Source organism: Aptenodytes forsteri, unplaced genomic scaffold, assembly GCF_000699145.1.
Source record: "Aptenodytes forsteri isolate BGI_AS27 unplaced genomic scaffold, ASM69914v1 Scaffold88, whole genome shotgun sequence".
Classification (NCBI taxonomy): Eukaryota; Metazoa; Chordata; class Aves; order Sphenisciformes; family Spheniscidae; genus Aptenodytes; species Aptenodytes forsteri.
The window spans coordinates 734,882-749,462 of NW_008795948.1; the positions used below are offsets into that span (position 1 = coordinate 734,882).

Genomic DNA, 14,581 nt, shown 5'->3' on the forward strand with positions numbered 1-14,581 from the left:
CAAACGAGATAAATGCCACTTTTTTCCTACTTGTGGGAGTGCTGATGGATTTTTGTCTTTATCGTGTGCTTAGATTTTTATCTTTTTTTGTTGTTCTTGTGCTAGGAAGTGTCGGCAGTTAAAATACATATTACAGAGGTCAAACACCTGTAGGACTATGGTTTAAGTGACCCCGGCTTCAGCCTTAGGAAAGCATAGTAGGGGAAGAGCTCGTGTGTTAGGTGTGAGGTGCTGCTGAGATGGGAAAGCACTTAGGGAAGCCAGGCACACCGCTCCTGAGGAAGAGGTATAGAAAATGTCTCATCTTTTTGACTTCCTTAAAAAGAAGAGGCAAAAAGTCAATCGTGCAAGCTCCTGTCATGAGTAAGCTGCCCACACAAAAACGCTGCTTCTAGTGCAAACCTAATTATAGGCTTTTAAGGGATGACGGTAGCCTTTGAAAATGCAGTTAATGAAGAAAAGTTGGCAGCTGTGGCACTTGCCTGGCCAAGTTGAACTGTATGTGTCGACTTTCTTATTGTTTAGTGTTGCTTAAAAATGAAGCTCAATTTGTTTGGGTTTATTTACACTGTATGATGGTAATATGCTGCAGTAAATCCTACTAATACAAAGAAACTTATATAGGGTATAGGTTGACACCTTTTTAAGATAAATTTTGGAAAAAATTTAAAAAGCCTAGGAGAATAATTTTATTAATTAATATGTTTAAAATAAAAAAAATGTTAGAGAGGGGATTGGCTAAAGATGGGCCGAGATAGCAACAGAGCAAACATCAATTCTTGCTAATTATTCTTTTCTGTCTCATTCAGAAAATTTTGGAGTCAATTGAAATTTGATTACTTGGCCAGCATAGCATTCTTAGTTTGAAGATTTGCAGTTGTCAGAATGTTTGTTTTGATGGTAATTGAAAAACCATTTTAAAAAATGAGAAGTTATTCTGAAGAAATCACCCTGGATAAACAATGGCTAAAAAGATTTTTGTAACTGGTTTATAAAGTAATAATGCATACATATCATATGCTATAAGGAATATAGTAAATGCTTTTAGAGTCACTTTATAGGAAGGATATAGGGAATAAATTAAGATATTAAGATTTAGAAAAAAATTCAGTAGCATGTGAGTACTAGGCTTTATCGTGCCATTCACTTTTTGCTGCAGTCGCCTTTCTTTTTGTTTGTAAGTTATTTTGAAAGGACGCACTCCTTCTCTCTGTTTTCACTTATGTAGGAGTTAATTATGGTACATGCATGATTGATATTAGAGAATGACATGTGACAAAAGTTGCAGAGTATCTTCTTGAAATATGGTAGAGGCACTCGAGTGCGTTGCCAGCTGTTTGTCAGCCCATCTCAACTCTTCCAGAATCTCTAGTGTTTGGAATCTGTCACTGGACATAAATGTTTTATTCCACAGGTGATAGATACTGTTAAGATCAGTAGTGTGGTTGCTGAACATAATATAATACATGCGCCTTCACCTAAAAACAGGTATTCTCAGGTAGTTTCCCTTCAGAGTTATGAGATACTAATTTAGGGGTAGATAATGTGTTTTTTCACAGTGCTTAGTCCAGGAACTCTAATTGGGAAAGCTGCATGATGCTAAAACGGAAGCGTAGCTATAATTAATTATAATCACACAATAAATCCTGTGTTTGAACATGGAAAATTTGATAGATACTAATAATATTGAATATTTTTTAATATTGCACTGATTGTTTATCTAATACCGGGGTGATATGTAAGTCTCTGTTAACTTGGAATGTGCTTCCCAGGACTGTATTTATTGTGGGGTAGGGGAAAGCGGCAGTTTTGTGCTAGAAAAATCTCATTGTCTAGCTTTTACTTTATTAAAATAGTTAGGTTTAAAGAAAATGAATAGTCTTACTGGTCAGCCTTAGATATTTTGGAAACATCATGCAGCAGAATGCTGTATTTTGAGAATTCAAACAGTTCAGTAGTTTCAGCTGTCAGGCACGCCGAGAAACGGGTCTATTCTTAGCATTGTGGTTCTTCCTGTGTTGTTGTAGATCTTGCCTCAGTAGTTTGCACTTAACATAGTAAGGAGACAAAAGTTTATTTTGGTGCTAGCCAGGATAGTTTGCACTGTGGAATAATACATCACTATTTACATATCTTTTCAGATGTTGACACTGGGACTGTGACCTTTCTGCCTTTGGAGGAAAACAGTGAAGGAAAATACCAGATTAAAAAGTGCAATATTTATCAAATTCAGCTTACACACATAAAAGATGAGGAATGGTAAGTGCCAGGAGTGAGAGATGAAGCAAACCCTGAGTTATTGCAAGGATCACAGCATGTTTTAGATTTGGTATCTAGGCGATTTGGTTTGTGTAACTTCCTGCTTGATTAGTAAATGACAGTAGTGATGTGATCTTAGTGCGTAGTGTTCAGTTAAAAATGAATCATGTACAATACCCAAATCAACACAAATCTGACATTTGTATACATTTGAATGTATACATTGACTGTACATGTGTGTGGTCTAGAAAAGTATGTGTATTCTGATCGCGAGGAACTAGCCATGCCTGTGAGAGAGGTCAGGTTCTGTGGGTGTTAGTGAGGTTGAGGGTCAAATTGGAATTGCTGTTTGGAACCTACTGAGCTTCAGTCATTGAAACGTAGACCATTGCAGCTTGGTCCTGAGCATCTGAGGGCATAGCTCTAATGAAATCTAAATAAAGTTAGAGACGGTGAAATAATGAAGTGTGCCAACTGGTATATTTTCCTCCTAAATTTTTCTGTTGTTTTCATGAATTTCATGAATTCACTTTTACTAGTTAGTCTCTGGATGTATTGCTAAATCAGGTTGCTCATCATATGCGAGTCCTCAGTCATTGTGTTAAATGTAGCGTGGACTCTCATATACAGTGTTTGAATTGGCAGATAATGAGCTGTCTAACAAAATTCAGGGGAGACTGTTCCATTATTCAGTAACTTCACTTTTATTTTCCTTTTGTTTTTGTGTATTACGTATTTCCTTATTCTCCAGTCTATTTTTACACCTCTGATCTGCTGATTTTTTTCCACTTAATCATTCTTTTCTCTTTTTGAGGTAGCTGAGATAATGAAATACACTGTATTTATACAAAATTTTTATTTTATTTTTAAAGGTCTGTGTCTATTGTAGCTCCATTTCCAGAAGATTGGTTTTCAGATGGAATTGCATACCCCAAACTAGCATGGCTTGGAAATGAACTCTTGTCCAGACTGGCTAAATGGTCTGTAGAGCAAAAGCCCAGTGAGTTTAAAAGTACACTCTCGCTCATTTCTGTAGCAAAATACAGCAAAGTTTATCAAGACCTTAAAGAAAAATACAGAGAGATGGTAAAGGTAAGTTTGGCAATAAATGCAGTAATGATATGTTTTCCTATAATTGTTTCTGTTGTTTGTTTAGTGAGACTGCTTCTTTAGCTAAATTTTTTTTTTTTTTTTAATAAAAGACGCAATTTAAATTTAGATGCAGTATTAATATGTCTTTCTGAGTTAGAGGAGCAATGTTGTAATATTGTTTTATCCTGGGAATCCTGAAAAATGACATTTATCATCTTAAGTGCTGTATGAAGTAACCTATATCCTTATACATCTGGCTCAAGCTACAAGCAAAAAAATTGGTAAATGCTTTTGTAAAACATACTGTGAAAATGTTGAAAGGTTGTTGATGTTTCTGTACTAACAGGAAGATATATATGAGAGGAGAATTGGACTTGTGGGTAAGGTTCAGTCTAGCTCTGCAGTAGACAGTGTAGTGTTTAGCATTTTAATCTTTGTTTCAACTCCTCATTTACAAAATAGAGATAATACTTCCACTTTCTGTCTTCCTACTTCAAATTTTGACTCCTTGTGTTCTGTTGTGCCAGGATAATTCTACGCCTGTTATGTTGTGAAAATAAATTTACAAATGCTCATGTTATTCCTGTTATGTGCAACATTGATAATATAAGTATCTTTCTCCTGAGGGAGTTAAGCAAAAGGATGCATGCTCTGTCACAGAACAGATGCAGCAGTTTACTTGTTAGGAGCTGCACATATGGAGCCATAATGTTCTTGGAAACCTTATTGATTGGATGACAGCAGACGTTCTTTACGCCATTGTTCTTTTGTGTGACTCTCAAAATCAAACAGTCTTTATTTACATTCTTTATGTATATTTTTAATGAGGTTAAAATGCAAAACTTGTGAAGTGCAGAAACCTGTTGAAGTATTGAGTATGCAGATCACTCTGACCACTTTTTGAAGCAATTTCAGATGGTGCAGAAAATATTTTTTCTCTTTTTTTTCCCCTAAAGGTGTGGCCTGAAGTGACAGATCCTGAGAAATTTGTTTATGAAGATGTTGCCATTGCCGCTTACTTGCTGGTACGGAACTGCTTTACCTAATAATATTCTATAAGGTTCTATTTCCTAATAATAGAACCTCTTTAAAGAAAATCAGTATTTTCATTTTATACTTGTTGCATTCCTTAAAATAGAATGATCTGAAGTTATTCCAGTCATACAAGGCAAAAGGAAGGGGGTAGGAGAAAGGGTTTGGATTTTTGTGTTTTGGGTTTTTTGTTTGTTTGTTTTGTTTTTTATTTTTTGCTTTTGCTCTCATTAAAGCAGAGATACAAAGTTCTTATTACAATGTTTTCAAGCGTTACTTAAACTGAAAGTGGAATTCATGTCTATAACTATTCAAGTTGTGTTTGTATTCTGATCTTCTTTGGTAGTACTCTCAACAGCGTTTCAGGGATTTGCATATAATAAGTGGTTATAGAAGGTAAGTGTTTTGTAACAGAATTGGAAAAAAAATTTAAGGTGACAAAGCAAAGGGAAAACCAGTTGATTTGTTTTTTATACTGCCCTGTGTTACAAAAATCAGCACAATAACAATGAAAATTTAAGTTTAGAGGGATCCTAAAACTTCTTTGTGAAAATATGATAAAGATTTGCAGTTCTCTGTCACAGGCAGTTTATGACCTACACAGACAAGATTATTTATTTTTTTTTTAAGTGATAAAGTGAAAAGCACTGATGTAGCAGAAAAATAGCGATTAGACAGACCGGTTTGGAGATCAGAAGCTATTGTTTTATACATATTTCTATGACTGGTTAATTTTATGCTAAAGGTTTTTCACTGCTTTGCCTTTCCCTGATAGAAGTTCAGCTCAAATTCCATCTTCAAATGCAATAACGCTAACTGTAGATGCTAGGAAGGCAGATCAATGCTTAGTGCAGTTTTCTAAGGCACCTACCTATTTAAGAGTGTATGAAAACTCTGCCACCTGCAGTCACTAGAAACTTCAGGTTTTTAAACAGCATCAAAATTTGTCACTATGTAGGTGCATCAGTGTTTTTTTGACTGCCATCCAGAGTGCAGTTAAGAGCATGTCTACCTTGAAGTATAATGTAGATACCTGTTGCATCGTCTCTAAATCAGTATTTGTAAATAAGTTAGCTCATGTAAAGAACTCGTTGAGGACTAATTTATTTTGATAATTGACTGTTTAAACTTAGAACCCCAATTTCTTTTCCCATAAAGATTTTTAAAATTGTCTGACGAAGCCTGACTTACCTAGGCTACTCTCAAAATCTTGATTGTCACATTGGTGTGATAGAACTTTTTATGTCAGAGAAATGATCATGATGAAGTGGTCAGATAGTTGGATCGTTGTAGGTTCCTTGCAACTGAACTATTCTATTCTATGATACTGGCTTGTGGAAAGAGCTATATAACAGACTTCTCTTTTACCGTTTTTACCACCATGATAATATTTTATCTTCAAAATTATTTCCTATTGTCACATTGGTGTGATAGAACTTTTTATGTCAGAGAAATGATCATGATGAAGTGGTCAGATAGTTGGATCGTTGTAGGTTCCTTGCAACTGAACTATTCTATTCTATGATACTGGCTTGTGGAAAGAGCTATATAACAGACTTCTCTTTTACCGTTTTTACCACCATGATAATATTTTATCTTCAAAATTATTTCCTCTATGTTAGGAATTGTAATAGTTGTAGCCATAGGAAAATTCTGTAATGACACTCTTGAAAATGTTTTGCAAATTTTTTATGCACGAGTGTTAGTTTACCGTGATAATGTGTTTTAGCTGACATAGCAGTAATTTTCAAAAAGTTATTACAGTCATCTAATAACTGGCTTATATAAATGAAAGCTTAAAGTATGGTATTAATAACCTAACCTCCTTGCAAAATTTTCAGATATCTATATGATGGTATATAATAACTCATTATTTAGAAGTATGTTAAACAGGTGGTTAAGAGAAGGTAGGTCCAGTGTTAAATTTTTATGGATTTACAGCATCTAGAATGATACGATGGGAGGAGGGGGCATCTAACCTCATTTTACTCTGGAGTCATATTAAGGTCACCTACTGTCTGGGCACATGCCCAAAGAAGTAACTATTCAGTTTGCATCATGAGAAACTCAGCAGGGGATGGAGGATAGGTGTGATCTGTGTAGGAGGTGATTAGGGATTTATGGGATACAGCCTGGAGTGCAAAAGTGCGATGATTGATGATACAATTAAATTTAATGTGTTTTTAATGATACAATTAAAAATGTAAACACAGCCTGATAATCTCATGGATTATCTGCAGCTTCTTTCCCTCTAGCAAAACTGACAAATTAACAAGCAGCAATGTTACAAATACTAATTATTGTGGTTAAATGCTCTTGATGATTTTTGTTAGTCATGGTAAAAAATAAGCGTGCAGGTTGATGAATGTGTGCTCTGTAGCTTCTCATTGAAGGAAAAAGAGTTTGATGGTGATAGAAAGAGACTAATCCATGCCGTGCAGACAAACATCCAGTTATTAACTAATGATGAATTATGTAACTATGTAAAGTAACTACTTGTGTACAGAGCAGGGACTAGAATTGGGCTAGAAGGTTTGGGGTCCCTTTAGCTGATGTAGAATTTGGGGCAGCTGACTGTTGCTAGGTAAGTTACACTTTGTTCAGTAGAAAGTGGTGGCATGTACCAATATATAGCCAACTGATTACAAAGAACATTTTGGTTTTTATCTTTAGCTCTGCCACCAATTCTTTCTTTCATACAGTGGATATAAATGCTTCCATGGTGTTACTTGCAGAGACACTGTTGAAGTTTACTTGCTACTTCCCTTGCTTCCTCTGTTCATCTCTTGCACCCTTTGTTTTAGCAGCTTATTTTACATTTATGCTCACTCTAGCCCAGGGTTATATAGCCTTGATTAATTTCAACTTCCAGTGACTCAGAAGGGAGTGGAGGACATGAAAATTAGAAAATGATTGATATTTTTGCAACATAATTCCTGCCCCTCTCCATAAACAGTTTTAGTGTTTTCTGAGTTGTTTTTTTTCCTTCTCTAAAGTTATTTTCTCTGTGAGTACAGGGGATGTCTTCTGTCACATCTGCATTCTCTTCCAGCTTTCTCCTTTCATTTCCAATAACCTTTGGTGCTTTCTTACAGGGAAAATTGAGAGCAGAAGTCTAAAATGTTTTCTTTTTTTGTCTTAGATTCTTTGGGAAGAAGAGAGAAAGGAAAAAGGGTTGACCAAGAAACAGTCCTTTGTAGATCTTGGATGTGGAAATGGTCTACTGGTTCATATTCTAAACAATGAAGGGGTAAATAAGTGCTTTTTAAAATAATAATTAAAAAATAGAGGTAGTCAATATTCTTGTTATGCTTTCCTTTTATCTGGCATGCAAATAGCCAAAATTCAGTTAATTCACGTCACTAAAATAGGATTTTGTCACTCTAGTTACCAGGAAAAAATCCTAGCAGAGCTTTAGAAAACTTTCACTTATTTATCTGTTTATATTAGTGCAATTCATTTCAATTCAAGGCTATTTTTCTGAGATAAGAAACTAAAAGGGAAAAGAAAAAGTAATGGTGTAATTTAGTTATGCTGTAAACAAAGCAGAAAGGAGTAGGGAATCTTAACATAGAGATTCACTCTTACAAGAGCCTTTAAATGAGATGTTTTTCATGAACTTAATTTTATCGAAGTTGAACTCTACTTGTCATGTCCTGACAATGTTTTTCTGTACCTTTAAAAACAATCCTGGGATTTGTTGTTAGGCATTTTCACAATTAACATAGTGTGCTTTTGGGAGTGAAAATGTGGCAACAGCAAAATTCAGTTTCTTGAGGCATGGTTTCTGAAACAACAACAAAGAAAGGCCAGTGAGATTGAACAAAACCCAGTGAAGTTGGGTCTGTCTGTTTCAGAAAATTGTATTTTACACTTTTGGGAGAACATGGTAAAATTTGTAGAGGAAATGGTAAAATTTGTAGAGGAAATTAATATCTCCTATTAGATCAATAGATGTCACTGGGGGGGGGTGGGGGGGAAGTCCCAAGTTCTCTTAACACAAGCTCTGTATCTTTGTGTGGCCAGAAAAAATTGATCTAATACAAGATGCTATTTTCCCTGTAGATGTTTCTTTTCGTACATCATTAGGTCATTGTTGACTGTCAAAAACTCATGTGTGTGAGTTTTATGAGACTTTTTTTAGTAATTGATTTTGGTTAGTTCTGCACAGTGTTCTTGAAGTTCAAATACTGTTACTTATGCATTCTTTATTTCTTGCTTTAGTTTCCAGTCCTATTTCCTCTTTTCATCAGTTCACACGGGGAGAAGTGTGTTTGGACTCCAACAATCTAATTGACTTCAGTAGTTGAAATGTGGTTCTCCTAGCAAGGACTGTTTAGAATAGCACTCTTCTCTGAGCCCTGTGGGTGCTACAGTAATACTCGCCTTGTGAAAGGTTTTGATATTTTAAAAACAAACAAACAAAAAACAATATTCGGCTTTTACTTCTGTAGAGATCCACATTTTCAAGAGCAGTCTCAATAGGTGTGCCCAGGTAAAATTTCAAACCAGAGATACTCTTGATGTTTCCTAGTCTTTCCCTTTATATTTAGAAGGGAAAGAAGGGATTAAAAGTATTCAGCTTCTGAATGGTGAAGCTGTGTTTCATGATGAGTCTAAATTTTAATATGAAAGAAATAATTGGTGTTAATGTGTGCATTTAGTGAGCCTGTTTGACAACTTCTGCTGAAAGTAGCACTTGAAAATGATACTTGTTCAAATATTTCAGCATTCAGGTAGAGGAATTGATGTGAGGAGAAGAAAAATATGGGACATGTATGGACAAGAAACTCATTTAGAGGTATTATGCAAATGTATGTCAATCTTACTGTTTCATAACTTTATTTTTTCATTGCTTCAGGTTGCGTTGATGCAAATGTAATCAAACATAACGGGTTACAGACATGTGTAAAGTGATCTGTGGGTTTGGTATGATGCCACCCATATGTCTTGCGGGACTAAAAAGTAAGTTGTAAAGGGGATTATTAGAGCAATGCTGTATCATACCCTTGCATATTTGCAACTTACTTATTTGTCAGCTGAGAAGACTAGTATGATTTTCTACTGCATGCACAGACATGCACGCCGTGAAACAATCTGATTTTACTGGAAGATCAATATTAAGCAGCTTTGTTTGCACCACTGCGCTCATAAAAGATATTAGTATCCAAAGTTGTGAGTAGTTTGTTCTTGAAAGTGATTCTGACCTAGTGCTGTGTGCTGTTTTGGGGACAAAATTGTTGTTGAACCTCAGAGGACCAAATCATCTGCTGTACTGACCTTGTGGTAAGTAATTGCCATAATAGCCTTCAAAAAAATGAACAGGAAAATGAGTCTGAAAGACGGATTATATTTCAAGTTCCACATTAACATTTTTATGAGAACAGGAACAATTCAAGCACAGGAACATTCACTTTAAGTCCAGCTGTTCTTGGTCTGATACTTGTTAAAGTGTGGTACTGATGAACAGTTGCCCTTTGGAGGTGAGGTGTTGCTGGTTTCTTGTTCTCTAGACTCCTAAAATTTCTCACTCCGTTCTCTCAAAAATTGTCAGCTTCCAATATATTAAAAGAATTTTCTGCCTGTAGTTATTTTCTAGTAGTTTTGTTTAAAAGTTAATTCAACATATCTTTGAATGCTAACGACTCGCATTAAATCAACAAAAGAGCAGCAGTTTTCACAGATGGGAGGTGGAGCTTTCACAGTCTTGTGCAGCCTTCTCTTTGCCACCCTGCCATTTTGGGTACAGATTGCCAAAAGTGCCAGATTCCTTTGCTGCAGTCTGCAACCAGATCTTACTGAAAAGCTTCAAGGAACAATCCAAAGCATCAAGCTGTGGTGCTCCTTCATTCCTGTTGTACTATATTCATCACTTCTGATCATACCAAACAGCATCTTCTCTTTTCCTTCATGTTATATATTCCTTTTTCTTCCCCTGTTTCTGTATTGTGGAAATCTTTGAATTTTGTACATTCATTTCATACTAAGGTCTGGCTGTTTACAGTTCCTCAGATTTCTTGACTCATAGAGAAACTTCTGAGCATCAGCTGTTCCTCTCTGCAGCATGAAGGAACAAAATAGAAAAGAATGGGTTTTATTTGTCTTTTTTAAAAGAAAAAAAAAAAAAGAATTCACAGAACACTTGAAATAGCCAGACAGAAACAATAAAAATAACCAAAATATGCATATAAGGAGAGTACTAATTTATGTGGGAAGGAGTTGTATAACGAACAGGAAGGGTGAAATGATTTTGTAAGGCTCCTGTAGCCACAGAAGGAGAAAGCACCTGCTCACAGCCTTTTGTTACCCTTGAAGCTAATTTTGTTTTGATCTTTACTTAAAGCATGAGTTGCAGGATGAATATTGCCATCTGTGACATTCAGTGCCAATACTAGCAATATAAATGAATGTAACAGGTGGCACTGTCAGACATGGTGAATACAAATTTGATTATGAGTGACTGTCAAAATGTGGAGTATGGCACTGATAATTCATGCTATGTCTAAATTGAACGATCAAAACTGAAATGTAACGTAGGAGTAACTTGTTTAATCAACCATAAGAAAACACTTATCAAACACTTGGTTTAACATCTACTAACCTGCCAAAAAGAAATTTGTTACATATATTATCTAGAAATGTATATACATAACTGAAAATGGTCAGAGATACAGTGTTTATAGTGAACAATAATACACCATACTGCTACTTAAAACACCTAACACAGTGCTTTCAGAAGAGGGGAACTGGGATGTAATAGAGGTAGTCTGAGACTTCTGAAATTCCCTATTAAGTGTTCTTTTTTTTAATTCCTATAGAGGTACTATTTTGCATATACATGTGAATTTTGACCTCATAAAACATGCATTTTGTATATAAAATGAGAGTATGTGCATCATTTTCACAGCTTTTCCTAAAGGTCTGTGGAGATTCAAATTTAACTTTTCTTCAAATCTGCCCAATAATTATTTTGAGATTCATGCACGTTTTTAGAGAAGAGTATGTATATGTACTTCCATAGTACCAATATCTTTTAAGTACTTTCTTTGCTGAACTTGGTTCTAAGTAAGAAAACGTGTGAATGAGAGAGGCAAACTTTAAAGGCACTCTAGAACTTTAAAAATTTAACCTGTGTGAAGAATTCATCCCATTTGGTTGGTTTTGGTTTTTTGTTTGTTTGCGGGGGGGAGTTTGTGTGTGTGTGTGTTTTTGTGGGTTTTGTTTTTGTTTTTTTTAAGGATATCAGAATAGGGTGGTATTGAGACTAATAACTATTCTGTGAGTCAATATTATGGTGGGAGGAATTCTGTGCTGATGTGTCCTCAATCCATATATATTGGATTTCCACAAGGCAAAATGCTGTTCTAAAGGCCAACGAAGAAGCCTTCTTTCTGTAGCCTGTTGTTTCCTATTTTTGCTCCTGATTTTGCACGTATCATAAGGTCATCTTGACACAACTTGGAAGGGGATGGAATGGCAACATAGACAAGAGGGAAAGTGTTAGGCTGGATTAGGTTTATTATACGTGAATGATAGCGTGTGAAGAGTGGTGTTCTGTATATTAGGATTTCATTTGGGAAGAGTCTGTGAAAGAAGAGAAGATAGTAGTGAAGCTGTGTTCTGATTAATTGCTGTGTGAGTCCTAGGACTGTAAGGCATAGCAAATTAAGTGATTTTCTGAAAAATTGAGTCCAGACATATATGCGACAGAAGGAGAATGGCAAGAAATCATAATCCAATGTATGATATCTGTTTACAAATATTTAGGGTGCCAGATATTTTAATCAGAATTGTTATTCCACTCTTTGACCAATATTTTGTGGGTAGCTGTTGCTAAATTACTTCTCTGTAGCTATAAAAAAATTACTGGCTGGCAAAAAGTGCAGATTGAGGAAAACATTGTTGGTGTCTGTGGTTCTCATTCACCTTGTATTTGTCAGCTTGTATGATTTTCTTATTGTTGCTTAGTACTTTAAATGCCTTTTATTTGTTAATAAAGAAGCCTGTGATAAAATTCACTTAATGTATTATTTGTTTTTTTTAGGAATCTACAATCATGCCAGGTGACAGTCATCTCTTTCCAGATACTGACTGGCTCATAGGAAACCATTCAGATGAATTAACACCATGGATACCTGTAATTGCAGCTAGGTATTTGTGGATGGAGGGGAGTGGGAGGGCAGGAATTAAAAACCATAATTACCTGCGTGTGCTTGGTGAAAACTGTCACTTTTGCAGCCACACCTGCTTTCCTTGCAGGACTTGCTGCTTTTGATGCCAATTGATTATTTTTACAAAATGTTTCTCTTCCTGTGGAGAAGCACGGATGTAGTATTTACTTTCTCATACAATTCAGTACAGCATTTTGCTTTTGAATTTCAAAAAACACAGCTGATTTTTATTCTTTAGATGTGAATCTGTTTTGTTTTTTTTTTTTTTAATAAAAGTGCTGTTGTTTCTGCCTTTCCTTGAACAGTTGTGCTCTTCACAACCAGCTGCAATGGTTTAATATCTAGAGATTTAGTCTTGCAAACCAAGTTGGCACAGTAATTTGCTATAGGAAATACTTTGTGAAACAGTATTTTTGATTATACTAATAGATCTACTGAAAGAGAAACATATAACATGAAGCTCTGTCACTTAATAAAAATTTCCATTATTGCTTGTATCTGGTGGGTTATTTGTTAAATTTGTGTGCTCTCTGAAATAACTACATTCACCAGTTTGTTACCCTTTTTGTAGGTCTTCCTACTCGTGTTGCTACTTTGTGCTGCCATGTTGCTTCTTTGATTTCCATGGAAAATACAGCCGAAGACAAAGCAAGAAAACTCAGTACAGAGAATATCTCGATTTTGTTGCCCAAGTGGGATTTGTATGCGGCTTTCATGTGGAAGAAGATTGCCTTAGAATTCCATCAACAAAAAGGGTAATTTTGGACTGTATGGGACTTTTGTCTTTTTTTTTTTTTAAGCTGCTAGCTCTCTGAGGCATATGGATGTTTATTCATTATTATTGTTTGTTCATTATTATTGTTGTAAGATCAGACTATAGTCAGTTGCATTACTTGAGACAATATGCTCTGAAGAGAGATTAAAAGTACTCATTGTTTTCTTGGGTAATCTGCTCTTAAAGTCATAGGTACAATCCTAAAGACAAGAAAGATTGGAAGGTTTTATGGTTATTTCTTATGCCACCCTATGGGATGGAAAACTTATAAAACTCATTTTTTGCCTTAATTTTTCCAGCTGCCTATGTTGCTTATTTGTACTTAATTTTGCTGTTTTTCATGTCCTGTGAAATTCGAAGTGAAATGTTCTCAGAGTAGGAAGAGGTGTCCAGTTTTAATTTTGCAAATAATCTGAGGGTCAGGAACAATCTTTTTGTTCTGTGCTTGTATGGCATGATGGATTATGGTTTGATTACTGGATTTCTTCTGTGGCACCAGTATTTGAAAACTAAAATGAAAAAACCCTCAGGTGTTAATGAGCATTGAGTTTGAATGGATATCTCCTGTAGGTAGGTTTAGAAGCCTGCATAAGACGTGTGCAGGTTGGGGGGCCGTGTGTAAGTATGGGACTCTGTATAAATAGTGATTTACCTGTTTCTACTAAAATAGGTGTGCCTTATTGGAAAAAATAGGACCTATCCACCTACAGAATGTGCTCTGATTGACAAGCAGATAACACAGTATATTAATAATCGTCAGACCTGTGCTGTGGTCACGTGTGACAGAAGAGTTGGATTTAATCATAAGGATCACTCTGATGGTGTATGCAAAGAGGCAGACTCGGAACTTCCTGAAAATGAGATTGATACTGCTGGTACAATTTGGATGCCTGGATTTCAACCCAGAGAAAAAGTAGAACAAATCAGAAATTGTGCTTCCCTCCCTCAGGATTTTGTAGATGATGTGGTTCTCAACGTGGCAAACTTGCTGTTAAATGCAACCCCCCAAAAATCATGCTCTAATATTCATGGTGGAAATACGAATACCTGGAATCAAGGAGGTGAAACTGTCTTTCCTTTATATTTTCTTTTGCTGGTAGAGGATATCTTTTCCAATGAATTTACATGTTTGTAAATTTAGTAAGTGAAATAGATTTCAGGAAATACCAGGAACAGTACAGTAGCAATCAAAGGTCTTTCCCCCCCCCCCCCCCCCCCCCCCCTAGGAACACCTGGGCTGATGGCTCTACCG

General features: G+C 35.7%; 1 protein-coding gene across 1 annotated transcript in view; it reads left to right on the plus strand.

Moving 5' to 3' along the window:
- The window catches only part of TRMT44 (tRNA methyltransferase 44 homolog (S. cerevisiae)), a 21,347-nt gene that overhangs the window by 2,791 nt on the left and 3,975 nt on the right, over window positions 1–14,581 (plus strand). The window contains exons 2-9 of the mRNA XM_009285429.1: window positions 2,142–2,259; window positions 3,132–3,351; window positions 4,308–4,376; window positions 7,526–7,633; window positions 9,113–9,184; window positions 12,428–12,534; window positions 13,126–13,309; window positions 14,000–14,390. Coding sequence (XP_009283704.1) covers window positions 2,142–2,259; window positions 3,132–3,351; window positions 4,308–4,376; window positions 7,526–7,633; window positions 9,113–9,184; window positions 12,428–12,534; window positions 13,126–13,309; window positions 14,000–14,390 — 1,269 coding nt within the window. The remainder of the gene's footprint in view (window positions 1–2,141; window positions 2,260–3,131; window positions 3,352–4,307; window positions 4,377–7,525; window positions 7,634–9,112; window positions 9,185–12,427; window positions 12,535–13,125; window positions 13,310–13,999; window positions 14,391–14,581) is intronic.